Source organism: Amphimedon queenslandica, unplaced genomic scaffold, assembly GCF_000090795.2.
Source record: "Amphimedon queenslandica unplaced genomic scaffold, v1.1 AMPQUscaffold_13409, whole genome shotgun sequence".
NCBI lineage: Eukaryota > Metazoa > Porifera > Demospongiae > Haplosclerida > Niphatidae > Amphimedon > Amphimedon queenslandica.
The window spans coordinates 113,594-136,364 of record NW_003546355.1 but is presented as its reverse complement, the minus strand read 5'-3'; the positions used below and the strand labels follow the sequence as shown (position 1 = coordinate 136,364).

Below are 22,771 nucleotides of genomic sequence, written 5' to 3'. Positions count from 1 at the left end.
ACAAAGAGAAAGAGAGAGAAAGGGGGGAGAAAGTTTATTGCTAACTTTGATCTTGTGCCTGTGGAGCTGACGTTTGAATCTGCTGTGGCTGGTTCGAAGGAGAAGATAAATTTTGGTGGTACTCTTGTGTGGGGGTCTGAGCAAGAGAGAGAGAAGAAGGGGCAGCGGACTGAGGCTGTACCAGCATAGCCATGCCAGAGGGTTGGGGGGTTTGAATGGAAGGGAGGGACGGTGGGACTTGGAAAGGATCTACGACTGGTGAACTGGTGGTCTGATGGGTATTAATGTCCTGATAGGACATTTTAGCCCATAAGAGTAATGGTTGTTAGGAAGTCTAAGAGAGAGAGAGGGGGGGAGAGAGAGAGAAGTGGGGGGAGGTCATTTTGGCAGTGTTGAAAATACATTTATAAGAGCAAAATATTGATTGCTTAGACTAATAATGCTCATGCCAAGGCTGAAATCAGGAACCCCTTTCCTGTTACAGTCATAATTCCCTCCCCTAGCAGCAGCCAAAATACTAATAATACTAAAAACAGATTCAGAAGATCCCTCATAAATTACATCAAAAAGGGACATTGTGAATTATTACATAACAGATAGAGGGGAGGGTAGGCACTGAGAGTACATGTACACATACATATACACATCTCAAGGCACTAAAATAGCTCTGCATGCATAAAACCATGTGACCTCATGTTCTATAAACGGGAGAGGGGGATGAGGAGGGCGGGAAGCTTAAGGGGTACAAAAACACAGAACCGTCCTCCCCCCTAAGGTTACACTATCATTACAGTTTGCAAAAAAAAGCACATGAGACAGATTGGTGTGACCTTCCAAATGTTTTTATTGACTAATGATAGGTGGGTAGAAGAGACATATGTATTTATATAAAAGTGATAAAGACACATCCCGGCCATCTAAAAATACACGCACACACGAGGACAGCCTTGAGGCTCTGGTTTGACCTTTTCCTACTAAATTTGCTTTTCCTCAATTGCTTGATCTCTTCTTGCTTCTTTCTCTCTCCTTTCCTCTTTCCCTCACTCTCTCTTTTCAAAAATAAACTCATACAAGTTTTCTTACTCTCAATGTCACAGATAACCTGCTCGAGTCTTCTATCTTCTTCCAGCTAGCTTCCAAGAATGACTGAAGCCTAGAAATAAAAAAGGGGTCACGTTGTCAATACAAAAGCCCTCCATATTATATTAGCATAGCTAAAGACCTTTTAATTACATACCTTAGAGAGCTATGGCGGGGTTTTTATAAAGAAAGCCCGGCTATAATGTAATGGTACGAGAAAGTAGCAAGGACAATTCAACAGAAAACCACCACCCTCGCGCCCTGGGCGCCTTAATCTGACACTATTCTGGGATATTACAGGGGGAGGGAGGAGAGATACTCTATATATATGTAGCAAGAGCACAAGAAGAATGGTAGGAGGAGTAGCTGATCCTTTTAAAAAATATAAATGATGTAATTCGCGGCGTGCTCGAATGCGGTAAATGGGTGGGGCTAGCTTGCACCGCATGCGGACCACGTTTTTGCAGACAAAATGCTACCAGCAAAAAGGACTGTCACTCTTCTGGGGGTTATCGAGAGGCGCTAAACTAACAGGTGCGTGGGATATGATGTCCATGTTTCTATTTTCAATTTGTTTTGACCTCTAGTGTTATCTAAACAATAGCTATCCTTTGCTTTTGCACGCTGTATATTGCTTATTGAGAAATGGTAGTTTATTCTGGAACGATTAGTTGTTTATATAAACTAGAAACAACAGAATTGACTGGACTTCCAGGAGGAGCACGCTGCATGTCCTTACAAGGAGTTGCATTAACTTGCACCTGTGAAAACACTTAAAGTTGACTCAAAGTTCAGATGGGCGTGTCACTGATAATTGTTATTAGCAGTGGAGCTGGAGGGTGGGGCTCGCTATTCTGCAACAGCAAGCAACACTATGGAGCCTCTTTCACGTTTGAATATCTTCCTTCTGCATATCTCTCTCCTGATAGTAGGAAATGCAATAAATGAAGCTTCAGCACAGCAGGTATTTGTATAATAAAATGCTTCCAATGCTTCATTTTTTCCTCATCTTTTTTCCTTATAGTGTGGTCCACCTAATTTAGTGTCTGCTACTCCTCAATACAATGCAACAGCATCTAGTGATCCACTTGTTATGAAGTAAGTAAACTTTATGTGAAATTATATTATTTATTTTACTACTTTTACAAGTTGTATGGGTGCTACTCTGCCTGCTATTTTCAAGTGGGAATTCAATGGTAACATTGTTCCTTCTGCCGTCGAATTGTAAGTTTTATACCTATACATACATGTATGTATAAACCATACATAGCCTTTATGTGGTCCAGTCAGTGATGGAGGGTGGAGTTTATAGGTGTGGCTACGACAACATTAATTGTCTTGGTGGGACAATATGGTCTACTGGATTTATCACAGTTATAAGTAACTATCAACATCAGCTACATTATTTTTATTATCTATTCAGCTCAACCTGTTATATCAGTAAGCACTGGACCAGTTAGTGTGATGCAAGGAGATACAGTGACAGTCCATTGCAATGTCACTAGTGGTTATCCTGCTCCTTCAATCACTGTTAGTATAATATTATTATTATTATTATTATTGTATAGCTAGAAAATTTGGTGTGGAATAGGAATTTGACAAATTAAGGTCTGCATACTAATATCTTAGGCCTGGTTTACACGACGACGCTAGCCTAATCTGCATCATTTTTGCTATTACTGTTTTCAGGTGTTTACACTAATCCAGTAGCTGCGTTTTCATTGGACTTTATCATTTGTTTATAGACTTATCCGTTTTGGTATTCGTTTTTCTTTTGTTCGGATTTGATATGCGTTTTCTTGTGTTTTAGTGTAAACGAGACCCTTATCCGACTAAAAATATATCCGTTTTACTTTAAAACGTAGTCGTGTAAACCAGGCCTTAGTCTTCAATTTGATAGCCAGCAATAGAAATTTTAACAATTTAAACTCCAAAATTTCTAACTATAAGTGTATTTTATTATATTAACTGCCACTGTGTATTGCAAATTCCAATGGATTCTTTCTTTTCTTTCAGTGGTACAATGGCTCTGGTGATAGTTTGGGGCATGTTTCACCATTGACAGTGACAGCTGGATCTAACGATACTCTAACTTGCATAGCAACCAACACAGCTGGTTATGCTTCAGGGAACATTCCAATCACTGTCACTAGTAAGTTTTTTATTAGTAGTATGGTTCATTTAACCTTAGCAGTACTAATCTTATTAATTTTCATTAATCATAGTTGAATAGTTCTACATAAGTTGTGCAGTGCATTAATTTTAGCAGTATTTGTCCTGCATTATAGCTGATGAATACTGGATTAAATGATGTTTTTTCCTCATTTTATTAGTTATTCCTCAAACATTGTCGTCTTCTATTCAATCTTCAACTGTTGCTACTTCTTCTTCCAGCAGTCCTCCATCAACTACAGCCATCAGCTCCAGTATTAGTAGCAATAGTAGCATTCCTGCCAGTAGCAGCAGCCAAACCAGTTCTACTACAATAGGTAAAAGGCTATACTGGGTGTGGCTCATTAAAAGCTAATAATTAATTGGGTGGGTGTGGTTAATAGTTTTTAACCCACAAAATGGTGGCTGAGAAGTATTTTTTTGATTAATTTTAATAAATAATTTTTTCTGCTAAAAGACAAACCTATTCAACCTTTTTCATCTCATTTTTGAGAAAATGTGATGTGTTAAATTTTTTATTTTAGTTCCTACTTCTACGTCAACTTCTCTCTACCATTCGTCTTCATTTTCCTCTTCCTCCTTGACGACCAGTATCCCCTCCATAGCAACCAGTGTACCGACGCCTACCAGTACTGTGGAGGAAAGCTCCGGTGGCTTAACAACGGACAGTATTTTTGGTCTCATCGTAACAATAGTCTTTCTTATTTTTCTTTTAGCTTCACTTTCATTCTTTTTTGCGTACGTTATATTTTAATTAAATTTTGTTTATTTTATTGTTGTGGTTGTTGTTTATAGTGTTGGAGTTTATTATTGCAAGATTGCTCGGACCAACAAAAAAATCAGAAAAGAAAAGAAGAAAAGAGAAGATTCTCGTAAACTATTAAATTTACAAGAAGATATTGATGGCGAAGATGAAGAGACAATGGCCGCCGTTGCAGGCGGAGTCCCTCCATCAACTTCGTACATTAACGGAGGTTTCAAGGAGGAGGGGGACGAGGAAGAGAAAGAAGAGGACGAGGAGGAAGAAAGTGATGATAGTTCACTGATGAATGTTGCTATTATACCTAAAGTAACCATTGAAGGACAACGAGTAATTGATTATTATTATTATTATTATTATTATTATTATTGTTGTTGTTGTTGTTGTTGTTGTTTATTTTTGCTTAAATTTTATTTTATATAGGAGGCCTCAACTACCGAGCAATATGTTATAAAAATGGAGAAAAAGACTAAAGAAGAAATACCTGCAGTGAGAATCATTATTAATTTTATTATAAAAATAAAAATAAAACCTGTCCTTAATTGCTAATATTAAATGGCATGATAGTATAATAATTACTGTATTATTTTTATTCGCAGAGTGTAGTCACGGAAACAACAGGAGCTAGTCAGGCTTCAAACGACAAAGTTCAAGTTGTTCCTGTTGAAGTTACTGCAGTCGTTGAAGAAGGCGGATCATCAGACACTAGTACTGAGGAAGAAGAAGAAGAACAAGAAGATGCTCCTGCAGCCGGAAAAAGAGATGAACCTATTGCAAGAAAGTAAGTAAACTGCCATTATTGTTAAAATTAGCATTATTATTTTTTGTAGGCCATTCCTTGAACCGCAAGAGCTCCAGGAGTTAGTGAGAAACTTTGAAAGTTTTCATTTAGAGGACAACGCTAAAGAATCCATCATTGGAAAAGAATACAAAGTAAAGTCTATTGCATTTATATGTGCATGTACACATGTGTGTATGCATTACATTATGTGCCATTGTGAATTATTCTGTGGTCAGTCTGTGTGGTTTTAGTGTGGTTTATAGTTGATGTTCCTCTCACTTTTTGTGGGTCCTGGTCGTCATGGTAATAGTGTGAGAGTGGAACACCTGCTAGTCTGTTTCTTAAGGAAACTTGAGGTTTTCTCTAATCGAATGAGCCAGACCTTTATAAGACACAGCTGGAAATGTTTACATAATTATCTAGTATTGCTATTTATCATGTACTGTGAAACAGTTTAGTGTAGCATATCTCTGTGTTTACAGTACTTCTGATTATAGTATAGTTTTTAAGTGTTTGTAATTATGAATATAAGTCAGACGTTTTTTGATAATGTGTGGGTGTATTCAGGCCTTCACACTCTCTCTCTCTCTCACTCCATAGGATATCCCAATGCTATTGCAGGACATGTCAATATGGCCGCCTGATACCTATTCAAAAAATAGATACAGAAACGTTATACCAAGTAATATTAATGTTCCTAATTCTTATGCTATATTGATTCCACTAAATTCAAGCATAATTTTTTTAAGTTACAGCCATTTTAAGAAATAGGCCAAAATCTGGAAAATACCCAAGGCTAGCCCATGCTTTTTTTCCAAAAAGCAGCTAAAAAATTAACCCCAATTTTTATTACATTTTTTGATGCATATTGATGTCCTTATGTTGTGTAGAAAGTTTGAGCTGATTCCGACTTAAATGTTTCCTGTTACATCCATTTTAAAAACGTGCCAAAATCTGAAAAATACCCAAGGATATAGCCCATGCTTTTTTGGGAAAAATGGCTTTAAAATGATTCCCAATTTTTATTACATTTTCTGATACATATTGACGTCCTTATGCTGTGTAGAAAGTTTGGGCTGATTCCGACTTAAATTTTTCGAGTTACAGCCATTTTAAGAAATAGGCCAAAATCTGGAAAATACCCAAGGCTATATATAGCCCATGCTTTTTTGGGAAAAATGGCTTAAAAATGACCCCCAATTTTTATTACATTTTCTGATACATATTGACGTCCTTATGCTGTGTAGAAAGTTTGAGCTGATTCCAACTTAAATTTTTAAAGTTACAGCCATTTTAAGAAATATGCCAAAATCTGAAAAATACCCAAGACTATAGCCCATGCTTTTTCCGAAAAATGGCTAAAAAATTACCCCCAACTTTTATTACATTTTCTAATACATATTGATGTCCTTATGCTGTGTAGAAAGTTTGAGCTGATTCCGACTTAAATTTCTTGAGTTATAACCATATTTGTAGTCACAAAGTCTTAGTACATCATCATCATTTGATTTTGATTCCTCTTATAGATAAGAACACTGCTGTCACGCTGTCAGGAGAATCCATTGCTGATCGATACATTAACGCAAACTTCATCGACGTCAGTAGTGCATTCTACCTTCTATTATTTATTTATTTTATTTATTTGCTTATTTATTTTAAATTTATTTTTGTTTATGTAGGGTTACAATGGAATGGAAAAGGCTTATATCTGTGCACAAGGTATATTAAATGTTTCTATATTTTTTGTATTGTATACATGTACATTTACGCATGCATTTTATTTACAAAAAAGTTATGCATATTTTACATACATGCATATACAATGTATATGTGTGTGTTCTTTTTCCTTATTTTCTTTAGCTCCAATATACGATACAATTCCTGATTTCTGGAGGATGATTTGGGAATGTAATGTTAACACTGTAGTCATGCTCTGCGGAATATTTGAGGGAGGAAAGGTCGATTATCTTTATTTAGATTTTATATTTTTTATTTTTTATTTAAATTCATTTTTCATTTCTTAATACCTTATAATAATTTACTTATTTTTATTATTACGTACATCACACACTTCAGTAGTTTGTGGTGAAATATTTTTGCAGACGGTTTGCAAAATTTATATTGATATTTCAAAAATTATATCGATTGGCATTTAAATGTAAAATAATTTTTGCAAGAAATATTTCACTGTGAAAGTAAATGAGTTTTTTAATTGTTTTTTTTGCTTTTTTGTAGAATAAATGTGCAAAATACTGGCCGCCTCCTGACACCAATGACACGGTAATAAGAGAAAAAGAAAGAGAGAGGGAGGGGCAATATTTTATTATTTTTTATGCTTAATAGGAATATTACGGACCGTTTACAGTGAGGAACAACTATGAAGAGGTTTTGCCTTTTTATAAAGTGGTATACCTCTCAGTATCTATCAACAGCGATGAGGTATTATAAACATTATTATTATTACCACATTAAAATTCATAAGTTAATTACTAGTTATACACTTTATAACTAGCCACACCCTTTAATTAGCTATTGCCATGGAGTCATGTGATTGTGCATTGATTACATGTAGCTGGTGTCCATTATCAAAATCCAGACAGCCACAACTTGATTAGTTATCAGGAAGTCGTTATAATCAGTATATCCCCCCTCTCCCTATCTCACCTCTCTTTCTAACCTTTCCCTCTCTCTCTCCCCCACTCAAATCACACTTTTATCATGGTTATAAAAACTATAATTTAATTCGGATTGTCACTCTATATACTCCGGACACACACATTGATCCTTGTGCATATGTATACATGGCCCATATAAGAGTATCAGTTACATTAGTCTGTGTGTGTGTGATTGGTCACATGTTGTGGTTGAACTAAACACTCCATTAGCTAAGAGCAGCTGGACCTTTTGGACCTTTTAATGTACTCACTGTTTCACTCATCCATTGGATTGGCTGTTGATATAAGTGACACTTCTATTATTGTACATTAGCAATACTGTGCTATAATATACATGTAGTTCAGCCACATAATATAGTGTAGTTTATATCTTTATAATGAGGACACCTTTATAATGAGGACTGCACCTTCAGAATAAAGTCATCTTTATAATGAAGACACCTTTATAATGAGGACATTTTTGTAATGTCCCAATTGGTACAAGCCTATACAAAAGTACCTCTGAAATGAGGACACCTCTGTATTAAGGACATAACGTGCTAATGGTGTCTTTATGTACATGTATGTTTGTTATTGTTTTTAATTCAAACCACTAGCAGCTGTGTCGGTCTCTTTGAGTCTCTTTTGTCAATAGCTCATTCTTTTGTGTGTGTAATACAATACATCAGTGCCTCCATTTTCTGCCTAACAACCAGTTCTCTTTGAAGCTTGAATGTATTCCAGCTTATTATTAATATTTATACATACATTATTATTATTATTATTAATATTCCCAGAATTGATCAATATACATATGCAATGTGTATTTATTACATAATTGTGTGGTGTAATATTTAAAGTGTTGTAATATGTTTCATTTTGTGATGATGTAATAAAGTTGAAAGAGCCGAAGCCCTCTACCTGTTCACATTATGTCACAATTAACGACAGACACCTAATGTCATTCACATATTACCGGATGATATCACTCCTCTTCCTCTAATCTTTTTCTCTATCTCTTACTGTAGGCTGAGCGTGACGTGATGTTATTTATATTTCAAGGCTGGCCTGATTTCGGTAAGTGTATCTCTCGTGGTCATTTTCTTGTGGTTTACTGTTGTTGTTCCTTAATTGGAACAGCATGCCTGCGTGGGCCCGTTTGAATACAGCCTAGTGCAAGTGATGTAACCCTATATCTCTGTTGGATTGTCCAGCTAACCTCATTAGATTCTTAGACTCTTACATGTACCCGCACACGAATGCATGTACATACAGTTATACTCATCATAAGTCATCAAGCTATGTAATAGGATGGACACACACAGGCAGAATGCGATAATTCGTGAATATTATATTATTGTATGAATGCGTATTCCGTGTATTTATGTACGTGGGCTAGTAAAAGGTGCACTTTATACGCATATTTTAAAACCACAGAATGTCCAAACATCACTCATACACTTTAATTGCATTGATTTCTGTGTGCATGTAATTATGTGTATATGATCATTATTAAATATAACGAAGATGTGTTTATGCTGTTTTGGATACTCTTCCTATTTGAATCCAATAACACTGCGGACCTCGCCTTTTCGACGAGAAGAAGGCGGTGGAATTTAGACTATGTTTGAAAATAGAGAAATTATCGTAAAAACTACATAGTGTAGTATTATGTGGGAATATGCATGTATATTTGTATATTGCTCACTCTCTGTAGCATTTAGACTTCCAATTGAGTTATAGTTGAGTGAACAGTTGTACAATAATAATAATATACTCCCTAGCATTTAATACTTTACTACATGTGTACATGTACAAGCACTGGTTAAGGCTTTCCACTCCCACATTGTGTGTTCTCCTTACTCCAAGTTTTGATAGTCATTTGTTTTATAGTTTACACAAACACTATCACCATTTACCTTTTGCACTCTCTCTCTCTACCCTCTCTCTCTCTCTCCCTCTCTCTCGCCGTGGGTCCTTCCCCATTCATACAATAATAGAATTAATAATTCAATATTATATTATTCACTGTGTGTAACTAGTGAAAAAAATTTTGTGGGAGAAAGGAAGACAAATATTGAATTTCGTTCTTATTCAGCTGTAAAGGAGAAAGGGAAGTGTTATGAAAGAATTAAAGATAGGGGAGTAAAGGTTTAGCATTCTCTGCTTGTCTAATTTTCTCTATTGGATGGATTTTGATATCTTTTGACAATAGAAAGAATCTTTGAAAAAGAGAGGGAGAGGGAAAGAGGAAGGATTAGGATTACAATCGGGTGAGAGGAGGAAAGGTTGATAATAAAGAACAAAGAAGTGTTTCGGTCACGTACCCGTTCATGTACCAAGTGGGAGAGAGAGGGGGGGTCGGGAAGAGAGAGGAAGAGAAGCAACTTGTTTGTAAACTTGAAAATTGTACGCACATGACGTAACTTCTTAATTTAAATTTGCTTAACCAATACGTGTACGTGAATCATAATAATTACATTCATGTACATGTATGTACATGTACATGTACCGCTTGAATAATTATAGTATAGTAGAGTTGGTTCATGAAAAGGTTAGGGAGTGAAGGTCAGTCTAAGAATTGACAGGGAGGGAGAGAGAGAGGGAGAGGGAGGAAGCTTAACTAAATTAAGGAAAGAGGTTGTTTGTCTCTAGCGAGGGAGAGAACAGAGAGGAAGGATCGGAGCCAGCTGGACTAGGGGTGTGGATCAGTAGTCAACTGATGAAGTGTATCGACCATTAACGTCTTGTTATTATAATCCTATATTGTCTTACTGGGGGTGAATTACGCACGTCTAGATCATCTTTTAATTTCTAATCAATTTTCAATAAATTCAAGAACAAATTGCAACAAATTACATTAATTCCTTTAAGTATATAATGTCCGTCTTAGCTGCCAATTGGACCCAAGACTGCTTCCTAAATAATACCGGGCCCCCAGCCTTAAAATATTGAGCCTGCCCCCTTAGTGGTACATCCAACCCTCTCCCCATTGTGTGTTGTATATTATTGACATGCCTACGTTCGTGTTGTTTTTACGACAAGTTAATTTTATTAAGGAATTATTCCTGTCCTTCTCCCTCCTCTGCTATTGGACAAGAATTTGTAACACGTAGATCAAATGCGAATTGTAGCATAGCAAACAAATTACACTCTTTACTGTATAAAACAACCTCCACATAAAGGACACCTCTGTATAACAGAGACACTTTCTTGCCCCAAAGTGTCCATTATATAGAGGCTAGTCTATACATATAAAGCTTCTGTACATGTACTTGTATATGTGTTTTTATCTTTGTCTTTAGGAGTTCCTGAGCAGGCTGGCCCCATTCTTGAATTTCAAGAAGCTGTTACTATTAATCACACTGGTGGTCCTCTTCTGGTTCACTGCAGGTATTGTAATCTGTGATGTAATGCTCTTGTGTCTGTAATTGTGTTTGCATGTGTGTGTCATTGTTTGGTTATTGTTACATTGTACCAAAACAACAACCTTTTGTTATTTTTGTACAATCGTCTCATTTCCTATACATGGATTGTACTCCTTATACAACTTCTGTCTCTACATATTTGTCAAGCTATCTTCCTTCTCTCTCTCTCTCTTTCTCTCTCTCTGTGTGTGTCCCTACTTGTTCCAATGTATTAATTACTTGTAAATGTCGTGTTGCTACTCTCTCCTCTCCCTCCCTCTCTCTCCTCTCCCACTCTCTCTGTTTTCCTTCTGTGGAGCATGTACATACATCAACCGCCATAATGTACACACACATAATCTCTCTTTTATGGTCATACCTAACATTTATACAAACTGGAATCATGTATCCCCATATATATATTAATACTTGTAATGCTTATTGATGGCTCCATGGCTTTATAGCCCTCTCTGTTTGTCCTATTATGACAGCTGTTAGTCCTCCCTCTTCTTTTCAAGCCTTTACAACAAGTCTCAGCTCACTGCAGCCCATTAAATGTGTCCCTTTCTCCCCCATACTCACACACACACACACACACACAACTCTCTAACTCTTTCTCTAGTGAGTTGATGCTTAATCTTATCAGATTCACTCGCTTGCTCTCTCTCATGTTTCATATGCTACTCCTCAAGGATATACTCTATGCTAGTTATCTCAATTCTCATCATTTACACCATATTGAATGACCCAAGTGTAATATGGTAATAGATAGACTGTTGGTGGTCTTCTCTTGTTTTGTATTGCATTTATAGCCTCGTGTATTACTCCACACGTATTGTACTGTTTGCTTTTCTTTTAGCTGTCACTGTGTGTGTGTGCATGCTTGGAGTACATCCCTTTTTGGTGTTTTTGTTATGGGCGATTAGCCTTTGGACGAGCGTTAGATTTTTTGATAATTAATGAGCTTCGCCCGCCAACCATTACAGCTGCATATTTGCATTGACGCATTGTTGTCATTGCCAGTTATTAATCATTATTATTATTATTGTTATTATTATTATGATAAAGCTATAAAAAATTAGAGAGGTGTATAAATTCTTTCTTTGCCATACAATTGAAGTATTGTTTGTCAATGAAAAAAAGTAGAAGGAGAGAGAGATGGAAAAGAGACATTGTGGGTCATTGTGCATGAGTTTTAAATGTGTCATATATATATACATTTCTTTCATTGCCAAGGATACACAACTCTGCTCTTTTTTAATAGATCGGGTGCCACCTTTAGCCTTTTCTCTGCTCCAATCATCTCTCATTCTGTAGACAACCCTTCTGTCTCATTTTAGCAACGAGTCTCTTGATATATATAGTCTCATATGAGTCCTTCTCCCATTTAATCCCATCCTTCTCGTACGCCTTGTTAAGATTGAGTCCCCTGTCCGCGTAACACGTATTCGTATACCACCATCCACTTTTTGCTATATCTGCGCAAGACGTAGCTCCTGTTGGGTCATTGTTATCTTTGTCAATCGTCGTAAAAGGTCTTCCAGCCCATCCCTTCAAGAAGTCGCCGTTCACTTCTCCTCTGTACCCACTTAGAATCAGGTTGTATTGCTCATTGGGCCCTTTCACAAGGAAATGATCATATTTTGCTATTAGTGATTTGTTTTGGTGGGTCTCGAGTTCTATCTGTAGCTCCCAGCTCCCATTGTTTGTCAACGAGCTGATTCTGCTCAGACCATACCAGAATTCCTCATCTAGGCTCCCAAATCCAAACTCGTACTCTTCCCAGCTTCTGTTGAAGACGAGTTGCCCGTTGTACCTTCTGAGTATCACCGTCCATCCTTCCTTGTTGTTGTCAATGTTGCAGTATGCCATTGTCTGGGCGAACGGGCCTGATTTTATCTTGTAGACTCCGGAAGTGATTTCGTGCTTCTTCTCCTCTTTATTCTCTGCTTTTTCTGTTGAGAGCAATCTTGCATGCGAGGCCACTTCACAGCAACTCAGCCATGATTTCTCAAAATATGGATTGGGATTGGGATTCTCTTTGCTATTATTAGTGGAGTTGCTGGAGCCATTGTTGGTACCTCCAGTAGTAGTATTGATTGAGGTATTATTGGTGTAGGTGATATTGGAGGGAGAGCTTCTCACTGGATTGGAACTGCCTCTTCTGTTTGGGTCTCTTTCTGCTACAGCGCTTCTTGCTTCTCTTAGAGCAGCCCTTGTTGCTACAGGCCTAGTTTCTGTGGCTGCACTTGCAAGGCTTCTTCCTCTATCACTTGGTTGAGTAGTTGTGGGCTCTCCATGACTAACTGAGCTCTCTTGATTGCAGTGTTCTTCGTACAGCTCTTGCCATTTCTTGCAGAGTGGTGGCTGGGATCTAGCAGAATTTACGAAAGAGAGAGCTACTGATGATAATAATAATAATAGCAGTATCACTTTTCCCTCCATTACTGTAATAGTAGCAGTAGTATAGATTCTGACTCTCCTCTCTTAAGCAATTCCTTCTGTTTGTGTGGTTGGTTGTGGTTGTATGCAGTGCTTCACATTTTTATAATGATTGCCTTATATGTGGGAGTGAAAATTATGTAATTTTAAGCCTCATTTACTGTCTCTCCTTCTCTCCTTCCTCTCTCTACCTCTTTAGTGCGGGTGTGGGTCGCAGTGGAACTTACATTGCAGCTGACATTGGGATACAGCAGGTACGTAAGTTGCTTGGCAACTGGTAACATCGTTAGCTGATATATTTGTAACCTCGATATTCTGTTAAACCTTAAAATTACATTTGTATCGCGCTTCAGCACATGCAGAATAGTTGTAATCCTTAAGAATTTTAATGGGTTTTCCCTATGGAGGACCACAATTCCCAGAAAACTATCACTATACTTGTAATATAGACTATAGACTAAGAAGGCCTGCATAGTCTTGCATGATAGTAATTCTATTGATGACCTCTTAGATTACACTGTCAGGGCATTACTAGTGAAATGAACTCGCTAGTACGCGTGCCTTGTCTCAAACCACCAGACATGCAGACAGACAGCTGTGTGTGGGAGAGAAGAGAGAGAAAGAGAGAGGGGGGACGCATCATTGTTCGCCTTAATATGAAATTTATTATCTTTCTCTTTTTTCCTCCTCCGTAATTTGCAGTACAACGCTGAGAAGACTGTTGATCCGTACGGGACTGTTGTGAAGCTTAGGAAGCAGAGAGGCGGAATGATACAAAGTTTTGTAAGCTGTGGTTTTTGCTCTGTGACAACAGTTTTATATTGGTGTCTTGTAGCTTCATAAATTTAAATCAGATCATATTTTTAGCACTCTTTCTTTCTCCATCCCTCTCTCTCTATCTTAGGACCAGTATGCATTCCTCCATATTGTTCTTGCTAACTACATATCAAAGAACCCGTAGAAGAAGCAAACCAAGACTGCGAAACTTGACCCAATTTTACCCCTTCACTTAAATAAAACTTTATATTAAGAACACTTATATCATACATAGTTGTATTATTATTTATTAGTACATATATATATATATATATACTCACACATTAAGATGTAGTACTCACACACACAAAGTATCATATTTAAACATCTCCCCCTCCTACGTGATGTGCATTTTATCGTAGAGAGATTATTGTGGCATAATTGTACTAATTGTGAGTGGCCACACAAGAGCTGGGTCAGCTAAGAGACTGTGATAACGTCTCAAATTTAATAATAGCATCCTAACCTAAAGATTCATTCGACTATACTCTGGCTAAATTTATGAATCGGCTGAGAAGAGTTCAACTCCATGCGTATGCGCTGAAATGCAAATAATCAAAAAATCTATAAAAGTGATAGTACTACAGTGTATGGTCTTAATTGCTATGTTGAGGTCTGAAGACTAATTGCCTTTAATTAGTAGTAGGCATAGTAAACTTGTGTGTACACATTGAGATATTGAGGATGTGCTTGTGGTTCATTTCAACATTTTTGATGTCAAATGATACGCTTTAATGAGCATCCCTTATCATCTTATTGGACTACGATTGAGCTGATTAAATTCCGCACAAATTATTTATTATAAACGTTATAAACAACAATCATTAAAGATAATAGCAATAGTACGTACGTGTACTGATCAACAATATGACATTATTATTATTATTATCATCATTATTATTAAAGATGGACGAAGTGTTGATGGTTAAATTGATGAGTGAGGGAGGGAAAATGACAGCTGGAAGAAAGATTATAAGTCAATTTTATCAAATAAATAAAATGGCTTTCATTCATCATGATACAAAAATACACAAAAAAGAAAAAAAAGAACTAAATCAAGTTCTTTGATCCGGACTGACGACTCTCTCTTCCCTCTCTCTTTCTTTCCCTAAGTCTCCAGTCAAACGAGCCTCGCCATCAGTCTCTGGAGAGTTTTTGAGCTCTTCTGGGCCTATGTGTAGGAACCGACAGTTGCTGCCAAGACGACAGCCGTGGGATATGAAGTGTTTACATATGTTACCTATAAGAGAGAGAGAGAGAAAGAGGGATGGATATAAAGACATTCCATATTTAAAGTTGACAAATCACGACATCTAGTTTGCAGCTGCAATAAAGCGAATAAAGCACATGTATATTAAATACATGCCCATATCAAATCCTCTGTTGATATTGGTCCAATAATAAAATGTATACAATGATGCCGGGGCAGATGTTGAAAGATATCAAATGAATTCAAAAATTGCAAGAACTCCTGTCACAAAATATGATACAACATGAATTAATAAACTAATTTCTAAAGTATCAAAAGGGATGCCATTCCAGTCTGATGCAGGTGCTATTGACCAGAAAGAGAATCTCTAATGAATACCATGAATGCCAAAACGACATAGCAATGTCACGTACCAAGAAGCTCTCTATGAGTATACTGTATAGTGGGTAATCTTGGAGGGGATTAAATTTGGTGAATTTGGCGTTTTGATAGCCATTCGCCAAATTAAAACCTACCATTTTGAGCCATTATATTGTATATGCATGCTCAATGCCACGTGACCACGAATTCACCAAATTAAAACCAGCCAATCACCAAAAATTAGCAATTCGCCAAAATTTAGCCCCTCCAAATTTACCCGCTATACGGTAATTAACAAAAAATTTAATGCTTAGCTACAAAAATAATATACGAGGAGCATATTAGAGCAACTTTTAAAATTCGTAAAAAAAATTCAATTTTGATCAGAACCAGCTCAAACTTTCTAGCAACATAAGTATGTGTATATGTATCAGAAAACATTATAAAAATGGAAAATTCTCTCCTTTTTATTTTTGGCAAAGTTTGGTCAAAGTTAGTCCGATTTTGAGCAACTTTAAAAGTTTGTAAAAAGTACTGCCTAGCCTCCAGGATTTTAGCTTTTAATTGAAAATATATGTTATAATTTAATTTTAATGTAGAAAAAAATTCTTTTTATTCCTCAACCTTTTGAGAATCGATTTCTTCCTCTACCCCGCCCTCTTGTTGAGTGATGGGCTCCGCCTCCTCCATTAGTGTCTGGATAATACTGATAGTCCATAGATGAAGGGTGAGGGGGGTACCCATAATGAGGGGCAGGGTAATTCTGTCCCATGGGGTCCGGAGGTCCTCTAAAATTAGGATCCCCCGGGGGAAAAGCACCAGGTGAACCGCCCTACATGAGAAAAACGTGATTAGTAATTAACGATATTTAAATTAAGTTAGTTGGGTGAGTAGAGAACAAAAGAAAATCAATTTTCATAGTTCTTATTTACATCACAAAGGCCAGATTCCGATCTACCCACCCAACTACCATACAGCAGCTGGAGAAGAACACACGTACACGTAAACAAAGTATCATTTAAAATTCAATTATACAAAATTAATTCCAACCACAAAAATAAAGATATAATCAATCATACTTGATAATAGTGAGGGGAGTGATTCTGAGGTTCTTGATTATATGATTGATGATCGTTGAATAGACGTTGATCTCCTACTGGCCCGTACGGGGGACCGGAAAAGGGAGGGAGGGAGGGAGCAGCTGGAGCACCAGGCTAGTATAAATAAAAACAGAAGAATCATTAATTAGGGATTCACTTCTCTCTCTTGTTGTGGTCAAAGTGTAATCATTTTAATTAATTTTCAAGTTTGAGGGAGGGAAAGGGGGAGAAAGAGGAACAAATCATTTTGTTTATTGTGGTCAAATTAAAGAGAGAGGGAGGGAGAGGGAGAGAGAGAGGGGGGAGAGGGAGTGAGAGAGGGGGGAGAGGGAGTGAGAGAGGGAGGGAGTGAGAGAGAGAGAGAGGGAGACGGAGAGAAAGAGAGGGAGACAGAGAGAGGGAGACAGAGAGAGAGAGAGAAAAGAAAGAGGGAGGAAGCAGCTGTGTTGTTGCTCCAAACGGTGTAAGGTAACACAAGCCAAAATGCGCAATGTTAGAACTCAAAAACAAGACAAAAATTGTGTTTGTCATTTATGAAATCAAAGTTACCAGGACAACCCGGACAAGTATGGCCACCCAAGACTAGGAACAGAGTAAATACATGTAATCCTACTCTTGCTCAGCTAGGCCTCCCCCTCTCTCTCCTTTCCCTCACTCTTCCTCTACTTAAATCAATTCCCGTCACATTAGTAACTGTGACTGACCCAGTCTGTGTGGCTAACGGGGGATAAGGGACGGATATAGTCTAACTTCTTAGAGTCTTAGACGATTATTTTCATTATCATCTTACGAGAAATATCTTTAATGTAGCGTATAGGATTACCAGCAGTAAGCATGCATGTACATGTACATGAACATAAACACGTAATGTACATTCGTGTTGTCAATGATATCCTTATTCAAATGATCAAAATGGCATGCACAAATATTCAGGGGAACATTTCAATTTTATTTAATTTTCATAACGCCAGCTGTTTACAAAAATCTAAGCCCATACATGTATGCGTACAATGTGGGGATTCTTTTTAATAATAATTAATAATCTTCAATAAATTAAATTGTAGAGTCTGCTTACTTCTAGTAATGGTATCGCTCTAACTTTTTCTTCCATTCCTTCATCATTCTCGGGAACAGGGTCTGGCTCTGTTGGAGTTGGTAGCACGCTAGAGGGAGAGGGGGAGGAAGGTGTGGTCAGGGGTGGGGCCAATAATGAGATCATGTTTCGTACTGTACATGTATTTACTTACGAGGATTTACTCAGAAACAGTTGAGCAAGGACTGTTTCCTCTCTCTGAGCCTAAAATTAAACAAATAAACAAACAAGAGTTGTTATATATAATTATTGTTTTTCATTGTTGTTATTATTCTTATTATCATTATTATTATTGTTGTCATTATTAATATTGTTATTATTCTTATTCTTAATAAATAAATAAATAAATATTCACCAACATACATGTACATATAGACTGTACATTGCAATAGTATCTCTCTTACTTGTACTAGTTTCTCATTGCTGTCCTTTCCTCTCTGAGCTAATTCAATGCAATCAATAAGGAATGGTCTGTACCACTGCAATAAGTAGGTGTGGTTGATGCGAGGAGCTTATTAATAACGCTGTGCTTACCTGCATCACTTCAACCAGTTGATTATAAGCAATGGAAGATAGAGCTTCTTTCTCCATTAGCTTCTCACGTTGAGCAGCGTCGAGAAAACTTTTACCGAAAGAAACATTTGCTAAAAATGGAAAGATATATAAAGTACATGTATTTGGCCTATAAGTACGTGTATGTACATACACGTACTTACACGTACGTACTTTATGTATAAAACATCAAATTCTTACTTCTCTCAGATTCGTCCATTTCAAAATAGTGTATCGATACCAGGTTCTTGTCATCTGCCCACGAGACTTTCTTCTTTTTTGGTTTCTTGGATTCCGAGTCACTGGTCTCCATTTTATCAACCTCGTTCTCACCTTCGTCCCCGTTAGTAGCATCCAGTCCGTTAGTGAGTGGGTGTAGTGGGTCTGCTGAGGTGGGCGGGGTCTCGATATCGCTAGGAGCCTAAAGGAAGGAGGGAGTGAATGATTGTTAGAAATTAAATTGACGAACCTTCGTCTGCGTTGGTGATGGCTTCGGCTAAAAAAAAAGTAAAAAAAATAAATTGAAATGTGACATACATGTACACATAGATTGTGTACATGAGTATGTTTACTTACTCCTGATTTGTTGAGTTTTTTGATTCTCTTTTCTTGCCATTTGGCAGCTGCTTGGCTGCTCAGTGTGTCCATAAAGATATTACTTTCCATTAAGCCTAAAACAACAATTAATAATAAAGAGTTCTTTCAGCATAAGTACGTCAATATGTATCAGAAAATGTAATAAAAATTGGGGGTCATTTTTGGGCCACTTTTTGGAAAAAAGCATAGGCTATAGCCTTGGGTATTTTTCAGATTTTGGCCTATTTCTTAAAATGGCCATAACTTGAAAAATTTATGTCGGGATCAGCTCAAACTTTCTACACAGCATAAGGACATCAATATGTATCAGAAAATGTAATAAAAATTGGGGGCCATTTTTTGGCCATTTTTTGGAAAAAACCATGGGCTATAGCCTTGGGTATTTTTCAGATTTTGGCCTATTTCTTAAAATGGCCGTAACTTGAAAAATTTAAGTCAGAGTCAGCTCAAACTTTCTACACAGCATAAGGACATCAATATGTATCAGAAAATGTGATAACTAAAAATACAAATTATTTCAATGAACCTTTTTCTGTCTTTTGAGCCTTCTCTTCCTCATCGCCTGTAAAAAGAAGTTACATGTAGGAGTGAAGAACATGATCAATGACATACCTGCATTCGATAGAGAAGGAGACATCTTCGGCTTCTTTTCAGGCACAGACTTGGTAATAGACAAATCCCTGAAAAAAAAAATAATGATTTCAATTAACATGTGTCACATGATATACACAACAATGGCATATGCACTTGCACACATACATGTACATGTACATGTATGTGTGCTTTGGGAGGATTGTCCCTCCATTTTATAATTATAATAGTTATGTAGAAATAGTGTTCATTAAGAATAGCCTTTCAATTGTACAATGTACTTATATGCATTCATAATCCAGTCACTTCATTGATTAATAAAAAGTTGACACTTTTAAATACATACAACATGAGACAATGAGAGGAGGGAGTGACAGTAAAGAGAAAGGAGGAAAGAGAGAGAGTTCACAGAATTGTATAACAATGACTCATCATTATCATTATTCCAATTAATGTCACACCTTGGTCTCTTTTTTAGTTTGTCTCTTGGTTTGCCTAATGCTACAAGAGGGCCCAGGGGCACTGCCCCTTGGGCCTCCGCATTCTGTAGCTCTTTCTTTAGCTTCTTGGCAGCTTTCCTTTCCTCTCTCTCTTTCTCTTTTACTCGAGTTGATTCGTCCAATTGAGCACTTGAGGTAGGACCAGTAGAGGGACCTCCCTCTAGTTTACTTCCTGTGGGCGTGGCTTTACCTCGAGCTACATAAATTGGAAGTTCGGAACACAAGTATAATTATAATAATAATCATGTACATGTACATGTAGATGCACTATTATAATAATAATAATAATAATAATAATTATTATTATTATTATAATTATTATTATCATCATCATTATTATTATTATTATCATTATTATTACTATCAAGAGTAAATAATACTTACAGGTATTATTTACTCTTGTTACTATTATTATTATTGTTATTATTACAAGAATTGGTTAGGAATTCAGGATTTTAGTAACGTAGAATGTAGATTCAATTTAATACTATTAATTGTACTATACACACATAACATGCCACATATTTTTTTTAATTAGTATCTTTACCTGCCTGCCCTTCTCTGAAAACTGCCATCCATTTTGACAGAATATCGTTAGCCAAAGACTTCACTTCTATATTGCATAAAATCAATTAAGATTTCAAAAGCTACATTTACCTGGTGATTCATGCTTTGACAACTGCTTTACAAGTTTCCCCAAGTTACCCTACGCGAAAAAAAATTTAATTAAAACCAGCCCCGCCCAAAAAATACAGACCTGTTTTAGAGCTACGATGCTGACTGGCAATTTCTGCAACACCTGCAGAGAGAAAGAAGAGAAAAGGAGATAGTGAAGGAGGCAGTAACAGCTGCTACTCACTTGCAAAATTTCTAATAAAAAGGCGACATTTTGAGATTTCTTTCCGTCAGAGAGCCAGACATTCAACAAGCTCCACCCACCACCTTCCATGAACCTAATTAGAAAATTAATTAATCAATCAATTAATAATAATTAATATTAATTATTCATTATTACACACTTTGATAAGGTTGACTGTGCCTTCGTAGCCTGGAGTACATTAAGTATGAGACATCTGTTGATTAGTAGCAATGGATGACGGGACTCTGTGGTCTCCTTCATCAAACTATAAATAAAAATAAATAAAAATAATAGTCAAAAATGTAAACATAATTAAGCATTAAAAATAATCATATTATTGTCAATATAATAATCATTATGATTCGATTTTGTACAAATTTAAACTATAAACTTTAACTATGTTAACAGTTAATTTAATTCGTACAGCAATAATTAATGACTTTTAAAAGCTAGTTTTTGGTCTGCCAAACCGCTATGCTGTCCAATGAAAACTTAATTTGGCTCAAACGTGTACAAATTACAAAAATCCGATAACAAAAAAACAGCTGCTATGCGAACCATATGCATGAACAAAGTTTCTCCTTTCTCCAACAAGCACATGATAGCTTCAAGTATAAATTAAAATGGAGACTTTTGTTGCATCAAGTAATTAACCAACACGTGGAACGAGTCAAAGAGAAAATTAGAGATGAGCAAAAAATGTAGCGCGACCCTCTTAAGGCCAATATATCCAGCTGGAATTAACTGTCAGTAAACATGAGGAGCAACACAAGGCCAGTGACGTATGTTTAGAGGCACTTTGACGCATTACAGTGTGAATCAGGATTCGTTATACATGGTACTACTGTTAAGTGGGCTCACCTGATTAGTTTTGGTACTTCCTGGGCCGAGCGTAAGCTACCGGATGAGCCAACAAGACTGTCCAGTTTGTCCAGTGTGTAGCGAGCCCTTGGATCTATTGTTTGGATAGCAGAGCCACCATACTACAAATAATTGATTGGAAATAAAATTAATTTAAAAAGTAGCAAGATCTTACATTGCTTTCAGCAGCCATTTTATGTGCTATTATTTTATTAAGCTTTCAGAACCTATACATAGAAGAATGAAATAAAACATAATATAATACATGTTGGCACAAAGAACGCATATACATATATAATGTTTTGTATTCAGTACAAGCTCTCGACACGAAAATACTATTTTAAATATATATACAGGCTTGTAGGTTTAGCTCTTCTTCAAACGAAGCATGCTTTATCATGTAGTACGTAGGTAGGCTCTCCATAGTATGAAGTTTCTGTCAACCAGTAGCGGAGGAGACGGGGGATAGAGAGAGGGAACTCATTTCTGTTCTCCTTTATATAAACCATCTCTATCCCTTTTCCTCGTCTTCCTGTTGTTGTCACCTTCTTGTTTATAGAATTCTCGTTGTATAGGTATAATCATGACAGAGAGCCAGACACTTAACATATTAATGACACACACACATACAATACACACACATATAGACACACACTCTAAAAATAGTCTTTATCTCCTGTTCCAGGGAGCAGAGACAGCCAATTAACTCAGTTCAGCTTGCTTCTTTCTCTGTCTCTCTTTATAGTATAGAAGTAGACGGTTCTCTTCACTCCCTGGGCCCCTATTTGTATACTTTCTTGGATACAAAGAAGAAAATGGAGTCCTTGCTTTCTTTCTCCTGTCAACACTACTTCTGCGCATGCGCAGAAACCAAGTCTGCGAAACACTAACTGGTTAGTTAACTATTTATAATAACTCAGCTGCACATGCGCAGAA

The 22,771-nt window shown here is 36.7% G+C and overlaps 3 protein-coding genes across 3 annotated transcripts in view; 1 reads left to right on the top strand and 2 right to left on the bottom strand.

The window, feature by feature from the left end:
- The window catches only part of Lim3 (LIM/homeobox protein Lhx3-like), a gene marked incomplete in the record, with an annotated part of 6,825 nt that extends 5,447 nt beyond the window's left edge, over window positions 1-1,378 (bottom strand). Inside the window, 3 exon segments of the mRNA NM_001305249.1 lie at window positions 47-334; window positions 1,084-1,153; window positions 1,238-1,378. Of these exon segments, the coding sequence (NP_001292178.1) occupies window positions 47-301 (255 nt within the window).
- Window positions 1,379-1,507: 129 nt separating this feature from the next.
- On the top strand, window positions 1,508-14,452 carry LOC109581964 (tyrosine-protein phosphatase non-receptor type 21-like). The gene is made up of 24 exons (XM_019996484.1): window positions 1,508-1,614; window positions 1,668-2,044; window positions 2,105-2,178; window positions 2,230-2,304; window positions 2,351-2,460; window positions 2,504-2,610; window positions 3,097-3,232; window positions 3,414-3,569; window positions 3,777-3,990; window positions 4,048-4,342; window positions 4,436-4,501; window positions 4,612-4,793; window positions 4,843-4,945; window positions 5,394-5,475; window positions 6,320-6,390; window positions 6,473-6,512; window positions 6,654-6,751; window positions 7,029-7,073; window positions 7,137-7,232; window positions 8,476-8,524; window positions 10,753-10,840; window positions 13,496-13,550; window positions 13,999-14,079; window positions 14,201-14,452. Exons 2-24 carry the CDS (start codon window positions 1,955-1,957, stop codon window positions 14,255-14,257), a joined length of 2,370 nt encoding a protein of 789 aa, XP_019852043.1. The 5' UTR covers window positions 1,508-1,614; window positions 1,668-1,954; the 3' UTR covers window positions 14,258-14,452.
- A 452-nt stretch (window positions 14,453-14,904) lies between these two features.
- LOC100637082 (serine/threonine-protein phosphatase 1 regulatory subunit 10-like) lies at window positions 14,905-22,734 on the bottom strand. The gene is made up of 20 exons (XM_019996485.1): window positions 22,011-22,734; window positions 21,836-21,957; window positions 21,135-21,239; window positions 20,975-21,068; window positions 20,873-20,914; window positions 20,773-20,821; window positions 20,663-20,728; window positions 20,077-20,311; window positions 19,637-19,704; window positions 19,551-19,586; window positions 19,004-19,098; window positions 18,897-18,923; window positions 18,629-18,848; window positions 18,410-18,519; window positions 18,280-18,354; window positions 18,030-18,079; window positions 17,858-17,945; window positions 16,762-16,896; window positions 16,307-16,514; window positions 14,905-15,352 (listed from the first exon to the last, which is right to left on the bottom strand). Exons 1-20 carry the CDS (start codon window positions 22,026-22,028, stop codon window positions 15,168-15,170), a joined length of 2,028 nt encoding a protein of 675 aa, XP_019852044.1. The 5' UTR covers window positions 22,029-22,734; the 3' UTR covers window positions 14,905-15,167.
- Window positions 22,735-22,771: the final 37 nt, after the last annotated feature.